General features: G+C 33.5%; 1 protein-coding gene across 1 annotated transcript in view; it reads right to left on the bottom strand.

Annotated features, from left to right (window-relative positions):
* The window catches only part of CNBD1 (cyclic nucleotide binding domain containing 1), a 329,575-nt gene that overhangs the window by 44,156 nt on the left and 267,793 nt on the right, over positions 1–17,626 (bottom strand). The window contains 2 exon segments of the mRNA XM_060115720.1: positions 1,925–2,118; positions 9,483–9,628. Of these exon segments, the coding sequence (XP_059971703.1) occupies positions 1,925–2,118; positions 9,483–9,628 (340 nt within the window).

Genomic DNA, 17,626 nt, shown 5'->3' with positions numbered 1-17,626 from the left:
GTGTTAGTGGACATGTAAATTGGTACAGACATTATGAAAACAGTATGGAGCTACCCTCCCCCAAAAAATTAAAAACAGAACTAACTACCATATGATTCAGCAATGCCACTTCTGTGTAGTCATCTAAAGAAATGAGAACAGGTTATTGAGAGATATCTACATTTCCATGTTTATTGCATCATTATTCACAATAATCAAGATATGGAAACAACCTACGTGTTTATCCAAGGATAAATGGAGGTAGAAGATATGATATACATACAAACAATGAGATATTATTCAGTCTGAAAGAGAAGGAAACCCTGCCATTTGTGACAACCTGAATGAACCTGGAGGACATTATGCTAAGGGACATAAGCTTAACATATAAAGACAAATATTGTATGATCTCACTTATATGTATAATCTAAAATAGTCAAATTCATTGAAGAAGAGAGTAGAATGTTGGCAACAAGGGGTCAGGTGTAGGGAAAATGGAGAGATATCAGTCAAAGGGTACAAAGTTTCCAGTATGAGAGATGAGTAAGTCTTAGAGATCTAATGTGTAGCCTGGTGACTATAGTCAACAACACTGTGTTGTATACTTGAACTTTGCTAGGAGAATACATATTAAGTGTTCTCACCACAAACATACAAAAATCTAACTATGTGATATGAGGGATATGTTAGTTAGTTTGATTGTGGTGATCATTTCACAATGTATACATATATCAAAATATCAAGATGTATAACTTAAATATATACAAATTTTATTTGTAAATTATACATCAGTAAAGCTGGAACAAAAATAATACTACATCCTAGGTAGAATGACAGAGATTAGTGCTGCCCTCCTAAACCTAATTCAGGATTCAGAGGTGGTAGTCCCATCTTATTCTCATTTAATTCATGAGTTTTGTCCTTAAAAGCAAACAACTAGATCCTAAAAGATTGGAGGGGATTACCATAAAGTCAGCAAAGAAATAGCCCTAATTATAGCTGCTCTGCCAGAGGTGGTATTTTTTTTCTAAAGAAGATTGAAAAGGTATTGGGTACATGGTATGTGGCCACTGAGTGGTAAGTGCATTCTTTTCTATCCCTATCAAGATAGATTAGAAACATTACCATTCATGTGTGATCAACAATATACTTTTATGTTCTTGACTCATTTTTTATCCCTGTTTGTTTTTATTGGCTTTATCCATACTCATTCTTCTTGAATCTGAGAACATTCTAAGTTTTCCTGACTTCAATCCATGGTGCTAAATAATTTGGTTTTAATTTGTTTCTTTGGCTCTTTTCTCCTCTGAACGTCTTGACACCCTAAATCCAAAATTGGCTTTTTTAGCCACAATTCTAGTTGAACCAGACCTCACCCTCATGTGGGGTATCTAGACATCCAGATGGATATTAAGCTTTATTTATTTATTTATTTATTACCAGCTGATAGTCTTGAAACACATAAAGGCAAAGGATTTTCTTCAAGCGAGACTTTCTGATTATAATAGAATCAACACCTTGATTACCTTAACATTGCCCTTGAGATAAACAGCATAAGCGTACATTCTTAACTTGATTTAAAAGGCCCTTCCTGCTCTGTCCTTTGTGTTCCCTTCCTCAAATCACATGTTCCCTCTCCCTTATCTCAAAATAACCCTCCTTCTTCATTCAGTCATCCAACTACATTGGCCTTGTCTCAGTAGTCAAACATACCACAAAACACTAGCCAGTGGGCAATATGTTTTGGAAGGCATCCCTCATTAAATTGTTTTAAACACATTTCAAGTTGTGTTAACAGTATAATTTTTATTTTTAAAAGCTGTATTATCTTGAATATTTCAGGACACACTGAGGGATATGTTTAGATTTAAATATCTGGAAGAGATAAAATTTTACAATAATGATACTTTGTTGCTTATTGAAAAAGCAAATATTCATTTCTTACCATTGGGTCCATTGAAGGTATGTGCATCCCAGCCAGTGTAGAGTTTCTGAAGTCTTCACTGAAAACAAAGCTGTGGAAATTCTGAGGTATGAAAGACGTTGTAGACTCATTTTCTTCAATCAGATTTTTATATATCTGTGTTCGTGGTCGAGCTAGGCCTTTCAGTATCACATAAAATCCATCATTTCCTATCACTGAAATAAAACAAAACCATACAAGATATACTGTAGACTTTATTTACCAGACTCTTTGATATAAGTATGACTACAATACAGGTTACAATTGCTTCGCTTTTAGCAGATTTCTTTTAGTTTAATCAATAAGTGATTTTAATGTGGCACTTAGGCATCACAAATAATTTAGTCAAATAACAAATATAACAAAGACAAGTCTACACATCTAGAATACTATTTTCTGACAGTTATTTATAGTAATAAATCCTCTTATGTAACTGATACATTCTAGGAAAGAACCATGGTGCCATATCAAGATTAATAGATTTAAGACATCATGAGAAAAGCAGGGCCAGAAAAGTCCTTGAACTTTTCTAAATGCCTCCCACCCCACAAAAACGTGCCTTTCTTCCTATTTTATATAAGTAACAATATATACATACTATTAATCTTCATTTATCTTTGTTCTGGACAGAATGATGATAACTCATAGAACTGAGTAAAGAATACAGTATGAAAAGGGAAATTGTTCATTAGTAGGAAAAAGGGTTGTTTTCAGTATATATCCTACTTCATATTGTTACTCTCCACAATCTGTCATCTAATCCCATTACATATAGCTCAACTATGTGACTGTAGGTCTGGCAGATTTATTCACTCTTGAGCATTTTGAATGAAACATAAATCAGTTTTTGTTCTTCTGAAGCCTGTCATTTTGGAGAAGAAGATCGTGGGAACTGGATGGTGTTTCTCCATTTCTCAGTCCTTTACATTTCTTCAAAGGATCAGAGCAAATTGTTCAAGTGCTGTGAGACGAACTTTTCTTGCAATTTGCTTATTAACTTGCTGTAAATAGAAACTTTACAAATTGATTTTAAAGGACAGTTGTGTTTCTTTTTATGCCCTAAGACATACCAACTTCTTGCCTTCTCTGCTTTTTTCTAAACTGAGTCCTTACTAGTGGGTTTCTTTTGGTTATCATATATACATCGTGACTATAGGAGATTGATTTTTTTTTTTTTTGTCTTCTCTAAAGCAAGGGTTGTGTTTGTTTGGATGCCGGGACTTAAAATAGATTCTTCCTGGGTAACACAATATCACTTATTAAACTTCTAATCTGTGTGGCAAGGGCACTGTGTAAACATCGTTTTTTTTTTAATTTTATTTTTATTTTTTGAGAAAATAATATATATTTATTTTATTTTTTTAACATCTTTATTGGAGTAAAATTGCTTTACATTGTTGTGTTAGTTGCTGCTGAACAACAAAGTGAATCAGCTATACATATACATATATCCCTATATTACCTCCCTTTTGTGTCTCCTTCCCACCCTCCCTATGCCAGCCCTCTAGGTGGTCACAAAGCACTGAGCTGATCTCCCTGTGCTATGCAGCTGCTTCCCACTGTCTATTTTACATTTGGTAGTTTATATATGTCCATGTCACTCTCTCACTTCCTCTCAGCTTACCCTTCCCCCTCCCTGTGTCCTCAAGTCCATTCTCTACGCAGCGTCATTATTCCTGTCCTGCCTCAAGGTTCTTCAGAACCATTTTTTTTTTTTAGATTGCATATATATGTGTTAGCATACAGTATTTGATTTTCTCTTTCTGACTTACTTCACTCTGTATGACAGACTCTAGGTCCATCCACCTCACTACAAATAACTCAATTTCATTTCCTTTTTTGGCTGAGCAATATTCCATTGTATATATGTGCCACATCTTCTTTATCCATTCATCTGTCGATGGACACTTAGGATGCTCCCATGTCCTGGCTATTGTAAATAGTGCTGCAATGAATATCTTGATACTCCAAAGAAGATGTACAGATTGCCAACAAACACATGAAAGGATGCTCAACATCACTAATCATTAGAGAAATGCAAATCAAAACTACAATTAGGTATCACCTCACATCAGTCAGAATGGCCATCATCAAAAAATCGACAAACAGTAAATGCTGGAGAGGGTGTGGAGAAAAAGGAACCCTCTTGCACTGTTAGTGGAAATGTAAATTGATACATCCATTATGGAAAAGAGTATAGAAATTCCTTAAAAAACTAAAAATAGAACTACCATATGACCCAGCAATCCCACTACTAGACATATACCCTGAGAAAACCACAATTCAAAAAGAGTCATGTACCAGAAACATTGCTTTTTAATAGCTATTGTGTGAGCTGTATGAGAACTACATTGTAATAAGTACACTGTGTAGGGAAAAGATAATAATAGTTTGTAAGACTAGTAATGGTCTTGAGAAATTACATAGAGGAGAAAACAAGTTGGGGAAAGGGTGTATTCTAATATATACATTTATATTCTGTTTTTTTAAATAGAGTAACTGACACTTCTTAGTATAGAATAAGAGCTATGGTAATAAATCCACTGTGGGAAATAATTTTATTGCAAGGGTTGCTAGTTACCTACCCAATATGAATTCTCTCCTTTTCCTTTAGTAATAAAACCACAGTTTTATGGGGTGTTGTATGTACCAGTTTAAAAATTGCATTTCCCAGAAACTCTTACTTGTGTGGCCACGTGACATCATGCTGATTGATAAAACATTGAGAGTATCTTTGCTTTCCACATACGAACACCATCCCTTCTTCCCTGCTACCTAGAACAGTGATAGGATATTGGAGCTGAAGCAAGCATCTTGCAACTAAGGAAAATGCAAGGAGAATTTCAGAGGCCTCACCTGAGACCATGTGACCTCTCATTATGTAACATAAACAAACCTGAAAATTTTTATAAATTAGTGTCCTCTAGTTCTCTATTACTCACAGCTGAACACAATTTCTGTGTGGATATTGTTGGAATTTCACTTAACTCTATCCATAAAATATGTTCACCTTACTGATGAATATATATATCACATCTTCTTTACTCATTCATCTGTAGATGGACATTCAAGTTCCTTCCATATCTTGGCAATTGTAAATAATGCTGCTAGGAACACTGGGTGCACTGTTCAAATTAGTGTTTTCAAATTATTATTATTATTATTTTTTGATAAATACTTAGAAGTGGAACTGCTGGGTCTTATAGTTTCTTGAGAAATCTCCATACTGTTTTCCATAGTGCCTGCATCATTTTGCATTCTTACTAACAGTGTACAAAGGTTCCCTTTTCTCCATACCATTGTCAACAGTTGTTATTTCTGGTCTTTTTAATGATAGCCATTGTAGTTTTAATTTGCAGTTCCTGACAGTTAAAGATGTTGAGCATATTTTCCTGTGCCTGTTGGCCATCTGTATGTCTTCTTTGGAAAAGTATCTATTCAGGTCTTCTGCTCATGTTTTTAATTGGGTTGTTTGTTATTTTTGATGCTGAGTTGTATGAGCTATTTAAATATTTTAGAGAGTAACTCCATTTATATAACAGTCATATTATTTGCAAAATTTTCTCCCATTCAGAAGGTTGTATTTTTGTTTTGTCAGTTGTTTCCTTTTCTGTGCAAAAGCTTTGAAGTTTGATGAGGCTCCATTTGTTTATATTTGCTTTTATTTCCTTTGCTTTAGGAGACAGATTCAAAAAAAATTGCTACAATTTATATCAAAGAGTGTTCTGCTTATGTTCTTTTCTAGGAATTTTATGGTTTCCAGTCTTACATTTAGGTCTTTAGGTAGATACCATTTTAAATGGTTTATTATATATTGATTATTTTTTCTTTTCAAAATAAGGTACTATACATGGATGAAGTGCTGGTTTAGGAGGCCTGGATTTACTCCAATTGTTGTGTTCATTATGTAATCTTGGGAGAGTCATATATTCCTAGGTTCAACTTCCAATTCAAAAATTGTCATGCTAGGTCAAATTATCTACATGTATTAAATGTTTTATTTTGCCAATTATTCAGTGAATATAATACATTTTTAGGTTGTTGGAATTACTATTTAAAAACTTAAATAAATTATAAATTTCAAAACGAATATAAATAATGAAAATTTTACCAATGGAAAGATTATTTGTAAAAATTTTGGCTGACTTTAATTAATGAACTTTTAGAAATACAGATGAAAAGCACTTACATAATTACAATATTTAAATTAGTTAAAAATACTTAAAATCTCATATTAAATCTCCAAAAAAATGTTTTAAGTGTTTATCTAGGTTTTGAGGTACCAAATCCATTTCTACTTTCCCCTATCCAAGAGATGATTGTGAAGTTTTGAGAAAGTTAGTGCAGCTTTCAAGGATGAATCTTCATGAACCATAGGGAACACCTCAGTGCAGTGAAAGCATATCCACACTTTAGAATCAATATACATTCTTCAAGGCCATGTTTGCCTTTAAGGGAGCTATGGTCTTTATAGTAGAACTAAATATTTTATTACTTCTATTGTAAAAGCATGTTGTTTGGACTATGGTTAATTCATATATGGAAAAGATGCCCACTAAATTTTTCATGAGGTTTAGCTACTGTGTTTTTATATGTTATATGAAATTTAAACCATGACAGAAAATAAAGTCTATGCAGGCTAAGAAATGTTAAAGTTTTAGTAATCAAAAAATATTTTTCATCATTAAAAATATATATAGTATTTTTTTAAATGAGGAGTTGTGGTGTTTTTGAGGTATAACCTCATAAAAAAGTAAGAGTAAAATGATAAAATGAAAGAAACAGGAGAGAAATAGCACTGCAAGACTCAGTGGACTTCAAGTAAAGAAAACAGTAAACGTCACATATATATATTAAAAGACAAAAACCCCTATATCAGTTATTTCATAGAAATATTTCAAGGTTAATATAAAGGTAGATATTAACAAATTTTTTATCTGGCATCTAATTCCTGATTCTTTTAGCCCTCTGAGCTTTATGTTATCAATCATAAAAATACCCTCTGCCCAGGCCATAAAATGAGATCCAATGGAAAACTCTTGAGATAAATTGAATTAAGTAAACTATATCTATTAAGTAAACTATATCTATACATCTATATGGCATATAGAGTTTACCATATGTAATATATATTGTATAAAGTATTTTATTATAGTGATATAAGGAAGCTTTATATATAGTGATCTTATAGTAATCATGTTTTAGTACCATTTTCACTTAAACTAGAAGTATGTAGGTGTGTTATTCAGTATTTGAAATCATAAAATTTTTATCCTTGTTAATATTTTATTGTTTAAGAAAACAATGCACGAGAGGCTGAGTAATGATAAGTTTAAGATGCTGTCTTAAATAATGGAGCTCCAAAGAACTTATGGCCAGAAAAGAGACCAGAAGGTGCAAACAGCTGTGTGGAATTGCAGAAAAGAAACCGAAGCCTCAGCAGCAGATTGAAATTCAGCAGCATGGTGATGAGGAGTTACTAGGGGGAATATTTTAAATAACAGCAGAGGGAGGGAAATGCACACATGAATAAAGAAAAGGGAAAAAGAAAGACACCTGGTTGGACTTGTTTTTTAAGTTGGATGAACAAAGAGATTTACAAAGGTCAGATATTTAATGAATTGACTGCTGTGATAGTGAAACAGATCTGAGCTGTCAGAATTAGATGTCTTAAAACTCAAGAGAAGGGTTGCAGCACAGGTAGGTGTAAACACAGAGAATTCCAAAATTTTTTAATGTGTTTGAAAATATGCACTATTCGAATATGAATTGCAAAGCCTTATTTCGTATAAATGATCAAATTAAAGTTGGTATTTGTCAAGGGTTGAAAGTTCATATTTTAATAGTTAATCACACATGTTTTTAAGATACCTTGAGAATACATTTTCTTTTAATTTTAGTTTCTAAGCTCTCTGAAAAAAATAAATAACTACGTACAAACACTAACACATAAATATACATTCATTGTGGAAAATTCAACACAAATATATGTAGAAGAAAGTCAACTGTTCCCCTTCACGGTTCCTCAATTCCTCTCCCCTGAATGAAAGTAACAATTTTTTAAATATGTATTTTTGGAGTATCCTTTTGGATCTACTTCTATGTAGTTTTTACTGTGTATTTTTATATGTGTATACATGCACATATAATTTCAGGTTTTATATTATCATATTATTTATATAATTCTGCAATTGTTCTGTTTTTATTTATTTTATTTAATAAGTTTCTACATCAATGTATATAAATCTACCTCATTCTTTTTAACCCCTGACTAAAATTGTAGAGAATAAATGTATCACAATATATTCTGTCTTCTATTAAAGGATACTTAGGTTGCTTACATATTTTTTACCATAAGAAGTATAATTCCAGAGATTTATGATAGAAAAAATTAAGTTTTTACTACTATCCTCAAGCTAGTGGCAAAACACTGTTGAATGTTTGTTCTTTCTTCCCTTTCAGAATCATTTTTCCTCTGCAAAACTCCTATGATTTAATTTTCACTGCTTGATGTTAGATTAAATGAAACTAATTATGAGAGAGGACTGTTAGGGAAACTGAAAATATGTAAGTATATTCAACAGACACATGTTTTCCAAAATTCCAGTTTGATTTCAAATGCCATGATCCTGATGAACCACTTTATAAAAACAGTGGCATAGTGAACAGAGAATAATTTAGCATTAAGTTTAAAGTGTGATTGAAGTTCAGTTCTAATCAGGAACACTCCGCATGACATTTTGTGCCTTAGGGTCCTCATCTGCAGAGAATAATAATAATATCTACTTTTATTTGATACTGTGTGGAATAAATAAGGGATGTTCCTCACCCAAAGATGTATTAAATAAATTTAGTTCATTTTTTCTAATAGGCACTCAATAAATGCAAAAAAATGATGTTGAAGTCTGTTGGTTCAGGTTTGTGTGTGACTCTGTGTGTTGTTTATTTGTATGTCACCCCCCAAAAATTAAAATACAAAATACTTCTATTAACACATCCAATATATCCTTAGTAAAGGGACTAGAAGTTAAAATTGGGAAACTAAACTAAAATCTGTCTGAAGAGTTTTTTTTCTCAGTATCTGGATCAGTCAAGTAATCACTTTGACCACTTGCTGTCTTAACCGTGAAAACTAAAGCTAGATTGTTATTAAATGTGTATATCAATGAGTAGTTTTCAAAGTGTGGTGCACAGACTAGCAGCATCCTCTGGAATGTTATTGGAAATGCAAATTAAGCTCCATCCCAAACGTACTGAACCAGAAACCTTAGGGGTTGAATACAGCAACACATTTCAGTGTGTCCTCTGGGAGATTCTGATGCATGCTCAAAGTCGAGAAACAGCACTGTATATCTTTAAAACATAAATACTAAAATATGAAATGTTATTCATTTCACTACTTATAACTTTACAAATGAAATACATCCGAACAATATATTTTAACATGTCAAGTGAAATTATGAATATTATAATGATAGAGAACTCAAAATAGTGATACACATTTGGTCTTGCCAAATTTCCCTCCAGATTAGTCTGTTACCTGTGCTTCCTTTTACCCAGGTTTCAGAAATGGCATTCTTACTAAGTATTTTCAGATGCTTATCAATTAGATGAGAGGTTAAATCTGGAATTGTTCTCAGCATCTTCCACACAGCATTGTGTTCAAATGGCGTCCTGTGAATGGGCCTTAAAAAAAGATTGCAATGGTGTGTTAGTTTCTGCTTTATAACAAAGCAAATAAGTTATACATATACATATGTTCCCATATCTCTTCCCTCTTGATCTCCCTCCGTCCCACCATTGTTCACCAAATTGTTATCCTCTTGCTCCCTGGGCACACAGTTATATGACATATTCAAGCCTTCCTTGAACTTAGATACAGCTATATGAAACTGAGTTCCATTCAATAGAATATGGGCAACAGTGATGCCTGACATTTCTACGCCTGTCCTTTAAAAGATCTCTCCTGTGTACAACCATCCATTCTCTTTTCCCATCCATTGGCTAAATGGGGGGGACTCCAAGAACTCAGAGAAGGGAAGATGTGAAAGGGGCAGAATGATCTATGTCCTTGAGTTGCCATTTGGATGGGAAGTGACCAACAATGAGTTGACTATTGACTATTAAATAAACTGTAAATGTGTTAAGGCTCTGAAAAAAAAAAAAGATTGCAAGCTGAGAGACTACCGCATAAATGCAAAGAAACAAACAAACCAAAAAATCCTCAATTTTTGAGCTTCCAAATTTGTATTTCCTTTTTTTTTTAGCGTTGCTAAGGATAAGTGATGATGTTCTATTTTGTCTTAGTAATCTTTATAAGTTGTTCTCATTCCAAGATAAAGAGGTACCTCCATGAAACTTTAAACTTTAGGATATTACATAGTCCCTTTACCTTCTTTTTGTATAAAACTCAGTGCTTCAATTTTAAATCTCTCATTATTAGTCATTATAATAATAAAGACCTCTTTTAGACAATAAAATGATTGATGTCTTATTTTATTCTTGATTTTTTAGGTACTGTTAAATTTAGAGCAAATGAATATGTAATTTAACATTTGAGAATATAAATTTTAAGTGAAAAATATATATTTAATTTTAAATAAAACATAGTTTTCTTATGATGGATGATACTTATTTACTTTTAATCATTAAATTCACTATTTAAAAAATATGATAATCAAGAAAAAAAATTCATGTTGATTCTAAGTTTTCAAGGGACTAACCCAGTTACCATGCCATTGCTAAATGTTCAGTATTTTTTAAAAATCTATTGTAAAAAATCAGTTTAGCAGTAGAAAGGGAATTCAGAGTACTCAAATATATGTAGGTTTGCCAGAAACAGTCCCAGTTTAGGCATAATATTCTGTTGGCTCATCTGTTATGCATGTGTTTATGCATGCATGTTTACTGATCACATTATAAACTGGGCTTGTTTGTTTGGGTTTTTTTGGTATTGTTGTGTGTTGTAGCAAAAAAAAAGTTGGAAATGCACTAATTTAGTAGATAATTTTAAGAAATACTTTTGAGAAAACTAGCTCCCCACTTAATATTATTTAAAAGTGTGTACTTCAGATGTAATAATAAAAAATTTGTATCCAGAAATAGCATGGTATTATAACCAAATCCTAAAAAAAATGTCATTGATTTAACAACCAAACAGGGGATGATAAGGAAATAATATCACAGATTTTTAAATGGACATACATTTTTAGTGGCAAAGCATTTGAAATATCAGTTGCCTGAAATAATTTGGAAGGTAGACCAAGTGCCTAAGAAACTGGCTGCTTCACAGAAAATAGTTGGAAAAAGTTAGGAAGTTATTGGGTTTTGTTTGCTCAATGTTAGTCATTCATAACAATGTATTCTTAGCTGGGTAAAACTGACCAGTTATCAAGCATAAATGAAAAGGAATAGAGAAGATCCAGAAATGTGTGACATGGTTTTAAAAGCCATGTCATTAGATGAATATAATAGTCATTTTTACCTGTATGGATGAGTAGACTAATGTTTTTCATCAAATTGGGAAGTTTTGGCTATTCTTTCTTCAAATATTCTCTGTCCCTTTTCTCTCTTCTCTCCTTCTGGGATTCCCATTGTGTTGATTCTGGTATACTTGGTGGTGTCCCATAGGTCTCTGAAGCTCTGTTCATGTTTTTCATTCTTATTATTTCTCTTCTATGACTGGATAATCTTAATTGATATATCTTCTTCAAGTTTGCCAAACTTTTCTTCTGCCAGATCAAATCTGTTGTGGAACCTCTAGTGAAGTTTTTATTTCAGTTATTGTACTTTTTAACTCCATAATCTCTATTTGGACCTTATTTTGCAGTTTCTTTTTTTCTTTTCTTTCTTTTTTTTTTTTTTTTTTTTTTTTTTGCGGTACACGGGCCTCTCACTGTTGTGGCCTCTCCCATTGCAGAGCACAGGCTCCAGACGCACAGGTTCAGCAGCCATGGCTCATGAGCCTAGCTGCTCCGTGGCATGTGGGATCTTCCTGGGCCGGGGCATGAACCCATATCCCCTGCATTGGCAGGCGTATTCTCAACCACTGCACCACCAGGGAAGACCTGCAGTTTCTTTTTATTGATATTATCTATGTGGTAAGACATTATTGTCATACTTTCATTTAAATCTATAAAGTCTGTATCCCCTGTGTGCAGCTACCTAAATCTCTGTTTATTTCACTTAGTAGTCATCTAATAATTGTTTGGAAATTTTCTTAAATGCCTGAACCATTAAGTCCCCCAACTTTTTCTGATGGGCAGGCTTTGTGTTTTCATGCTCTACTTTAATTCATTAGACACTGTCTTCCTTATTTATTTGAGCCTATTCATAATAGTAGCTTTAACATCTTTGTCCTACTAAGTTTAACATTTGAATCTTCTCAGGACATTGTTTGCTCTTGGCTGCTTCTTTCCCTACATACGGGACACATTTTGTTGTTTCTTTGCATGTCTCATAATTTTTGTTTAAAATTGAACATTTTAATTAATGTGGCAAATTTAGCAAGAACCTTTCCCCTCCTTCCCAGGGTCAAATAACAACAATACATAATGAATGTGTTTTTTTAAGGGAGTTGCCAGACCAATCACAGTGTGGCAGTGCTTTGGGAGTGGGTTTTCTGAGGATCTCCTAACCAGTCTGTCCTTTTAGGAGCTGCAGAGCTGTTAGCTCCAAAAAACTGTTACAGAATTGGAGACAGGAGGATTAAAATAGGTCAAAATAAAAAGCTACAAACCCTGCTAATTTTCTTGAATAAATACTCCTCATGTTGTTGTAAAGCAGAGACTAATAAAATAAATAAATAAATAAATAAATAAATAAATAAATAAAATACTCCTCATGTGGTTTCATGCATCTGATTAATTTCAGAGTTCTGATAAAATTTGTTTTGACAATCTTTGTCAGTATTTCATTGTTTGTATGAAGGAGCAGATATACAGAGGTCCTCACTCTGCCATTCTAGAAGCCCTGCACTCCACATAGAATCTTAAATCCTCTGATTGATAGCAACACCCCTAATTTCTTCCCACAGATCAAAGTCAACATAGATGACAAGCAGTAGGAAGTTCATGTGACCACTGTGAGTGGGACAATCAAAAAATAGATTGGAAATAAGATTACTAACAGAAGACATTAAAAGAAATAGTATTTAAAAGTCTGGAAGTCACTCAAAAATTATAACTATTAGCTTGAAAAAAGAATGAGCTTGTAATTTACATATTCTGGCTAAAAATGCAAAACATTTTTTCCTTCAACTAACTTAATCTTGCTCTGAAAATCTTATTCCTGTTAAATTCCTATTTTTTAGTTTACTTCTGCCTTTCCTACATGGACACTCAAGAACCTTCAAATACTTGGATTACCATACCTGGAACAGGAAGAAACAAGAGGAATTGTAACATACTGCTCTAACCTCCTATTACCACCATTCTTACATTAATTTTGCTGCCCAACTTGGGCACTGGTCTTAAGGGTGTCTGAGGCTCTGCCCTGACAAATGATGTGCAGTTCTGAAATTCCCCAAAAATTATTCAGTGGAGTCTAACATACACCCCTGTGATGGCAAACCAAAATATTCAGGTCTGAAAACTTGGCCTCCACTTCCACTCTTTAAACAGAACTTCACTTTTCTTTCAATCTCTACATTTTTTGTTTGGCAGGAACTTTTACATACATCATACCCATTCCTTCTTACCACATCTTCCTGACCTACTCTTAATGCAGAGAAAGAAACTAGATTAACAAAAAGGGAAAAAAATTCATAGATTGAGAAAAACTGTAATGTTCAAACTATTACTAGTAAATATAGAGTTGTTTAATAGTGTTTTTCTTATCATTATCATCATTATGAATTATCAGACCACTTACAATGGTGTGAAAAAAATGTTATTTCCCTTGTATTTTCATTTACTCACCTTTATTTCTATTTCTAGCCCCAATTCCAGCTGATGGCAAAAAGCAACATTGTAAAATATTCCAAGTATTTCAGGCATTACACATGGAAATAAAATAATTATAGGATTCCTTTTCTACTCCTTTCTCTCCTGGTAATCATCTCAAACCTAGGAGCTTATAAAGAGTCATGATAAATTGGTAACTGGCTTCTGATCACCAGCATTTATGTGCAATGACATCTGCTGAGTTCTAACTATTATGAATAGCCATTGGAATCCATGCTTTCACTGAATTCCTAAATGTTTCAAATTGTAGGTACATGTGATCTATATTTTGTAAAGCTCTTGTAAACCTGTTGACTTTTTCACTCTCCAGTAATTCATCATACTTCTTGCAAATAAGGAGAGAGTTTGATTGTTTCAGGAAATATCTTTGCAGCTGTGGGAAAATGGTTAGGGCTCTCATAAAGTCTCTATCACTTTAATATTAATAATTTACTCAGATGTGTATATTAAATGGAGTTTCTGAATTTTTTCTTCAATTAATCTAGTCTTTTTTTTTAGAATCCTTAATCCACTAGGTTGAAGACTAAAACAAAACAAAAACATCCTTGCACTCTCTCTTAATAATATGGCAAATCTTGTAATATACTCTCTATTCAATTTAAATATTGAGACTACACGAAGTTCCAACTCTGGATGCCTCACATGGTCTTTTTCAAAGACATAGACTCTTCAGTAAAACTGCTTAGTTTACCAGAGTTACTCCACTCACAATACTTCTCCCCAGGAAGGGATTCAAGTGTATAAGGGGATTTATTGGGTCCTTGTGGCAGTCGCTAGAGGAACAGTTGGACAGCATGTGCTGAAAATTTTGCTGAAGAAATAAAATCAACTTATATTACAGGGAACATAAATAGAGTCATTTAACTTGCATAGGAAGTTTCCCAATAAAAAAGTGGTGAATTGGAACACTCAGGTGCAAGTATGGAGAGAGAGAAAGTGGTGGAATATGCTATAAGAAGCAATATTTAGGAACCAGTCCCCTCCACCATGAATCCTACACAGGCCACTGAACCAAACTGACCCACTGGGGGCAGACACCAAAAACAACGGGAACTACAAATGTGCAGCCTGCAAAAAGGGCACCACAAACACAGTAATTTAAGCAAAATCAGAAGGAAAACACTCAGCAGACGAAGGAGCAAGGTAAAAACTCAACAGACCAAACAAATGAAGAGGAAATAGGCAGTCTACTTGAAAAGTAATTCAGATTAATGATAGTAAAGATGATACAAAATCTTGGAAATAGAGTGGAGAAAATACAAGAAACGTTTAACAAGGACCTAGAAGAACTAAAGAACAAACAAACAATGATGAACAACAAAATAAATGAAATTAAAAATTCTCTAGAAGGAATCAATAGCAGAATAACTGAGGCAGAAGAATGAATAAGGGCCCTGGAAGATAAAAGAGTGGAAATAACTATTGCAGAGCAGGATAAAGAAAAAAGAATGAAAAGAATTGAGGACAGTCTCAGAGACTGCTGAGACAACATTAAATGCACCAACATTCAAATTATAGGGGTCCCAGAAGAGGAAGAGAAGAAGAAACGGGCTGAGAAAAAATTTGAATGGATTATGGTTGAAAACTTCCCTAATATGGGAAAGGAAACAGTCAATCAAGTCCTGGAAGCACAGAGAGTCACATACAGGATAAATCCAAGGAGAACACCCCAAGATACATATTAATCAAACTATCAAAAATTAAATGCAAAGACAAAATATTAAAAGCAGCAAGGGAAAAACAAAAAATAACATACAAGGGAATCCCCATAAGGTTAACAGCTGATATTTCAGCAGAAAACCTGCAAGCCAGAAAGGTGTGGCAGGACATTTTGAAAGTGATGAAAGGGAAAACCCTACAACCAAGATGACTCTACCCAACAAGGATCTCATTCAGATTCGATGGAAAAATTAAAACTGTTACAGAAAAGCAAAATAAGAGAATTTGGAACCACCAAACCAGCTTTACAACAAATGCTAAAGGAACTTCTATAGGCAAGAAACACAAGAGATGGAAAAGACCTACAAAAACAAACCCAAAACAATTAAGAAACTGGTAATAAGAGCATGGATATTGATAAATGAATGTAAGCATAAATGGATTAAATGCTCCAACCAAAAGACATAGATTAGCTGAATGGTTACAAAAACAAGATCCCTATATATGCTGTCTACAAAAGACCCACTTCAGACCTAGGGAAACATACAGACTGAAAGTGAAGGGAAGGAAAAATATATTCCATGAAGAGGGAAATCAAAAGAAAGCTAAAGGAGCAATTCTCATATCAGACAAAATAGACATTAAAATAGACAATTACAAGAGACAAAGAAGGACAATACATAATGATCAAGGGACCAATCCAACAAGAAGATATAACAAATGTACATATTTATGAACCAAATGTATGTACACTTAAATACATAAGGCAAATGCTAACACCCATAAAAGGGGAAATCGACAGTAACACAATCATAGTGGGGGACTTTAACACCCCACTTTCATCAATGGACAGATCATCCAAAATGAAGATAAATAAAGAAACACAAGCTTTAAATGATACATTAAAAAAGAGGTACTTAATTGATATTTATAAACATTCAAAAACAACAGAATACACATTCTTCTCAAGTACTCATGGAACATTCTCCAGAATACATCATATCTTGGGTCACAAATCAATCCTTGGTATTTTTAGAAAATTGATATCATATCAAGGATCTTTTCCGACCACGGGCTATGAGACTAGTTATCAATTCCTGGAAATAATTGGTAAAAAATACAAACACATGGAGGGTAAACAATACAGTATGAACTAACCACAAGATCACTGAATAAATCAAAGAGAAAATAAAAAAAATACCTAGAAACAAATGACAATGAAAACACAATGACCCAAACCAATGGGATGCAGCAAAAACACTTCTAAGAGGGAAATATGTAGCAATAAAATCCTACCTTAAGAAACAAGAAACATCTCAAATAAACAACCTTAATTTACACCTAAAGCAATTAGGGAAAGAAGAACAAAAATACCCCAAAGTAAGCAGAAGGAAAGAAGTCATAAAGATCAGATTAGAAATGAATGAAAAAGCAATGAAGGAAACAATAGCAAAGATCAATGAAACTAAAAGCTGTATTTTTTTATTAGTTTCTCCTTTATAACAAAGTGAATCAGTCATACATATACATCTGTTCCCCCATCCCTTCCCTCTTGCATCTCCCTCCCTCCCACTCTCCCTATCCCACCTCTCCAGGCGGTCACAAAGCACGGAGCTGATCTCCCTGTGCTATGCGGCTGCTTCCTACTATCTATCTACCTTACGTTTGGTACTGTATATATGTCCATGCCTCTCTTTTGCTTTGTCACAGTAAAACCTGATTTTTTAAGAAGATAAAATTGATAAACCATTAGCCAGACTCATCAAGAAAAAACGGGAGAAGACTCAAATCAACAGAATTAGAAATGAAAAAGGAGAAGAAACACCTGACACTGCAGAGATACAAAGGATCATGAGAGATTACTACAAGCAACCTTATGCCAATAAAATGGACAACCTGGAAGAAATGGACAAATTCTTAGAAAAGCACAAACTTCTGAGACTGAACCAGGCAGAAATAGAAAATATAAACAGACCAATCGCAAGCACTGAAATTGAGACTGTGATTAAAAATCTTCCAACAAACAAAAGCCCAGGACTAGATGGCTTCACAGGCGAATTCT

Source organism: Mesoplodon densirostris, chromosome 13 (assembly GCF_025265405.1).
Source record: "Mesoplodon densirostris isolate mMesDen1 chromosome 13, mMesDen1 primary haplotype, whole genome shotgun sequence".
NCBI lineage: Eukaryota > Metazoa > Chordata > Mammalia > Artiodactyla > Ziphiidae > Mesoplodon > Mesoplodon densirostris.
The sequence above is the reverse complement of the archived record's forward strand: the minus strand, read 5'-3'. Positions and strand labels throughout refer to the sequence as shown.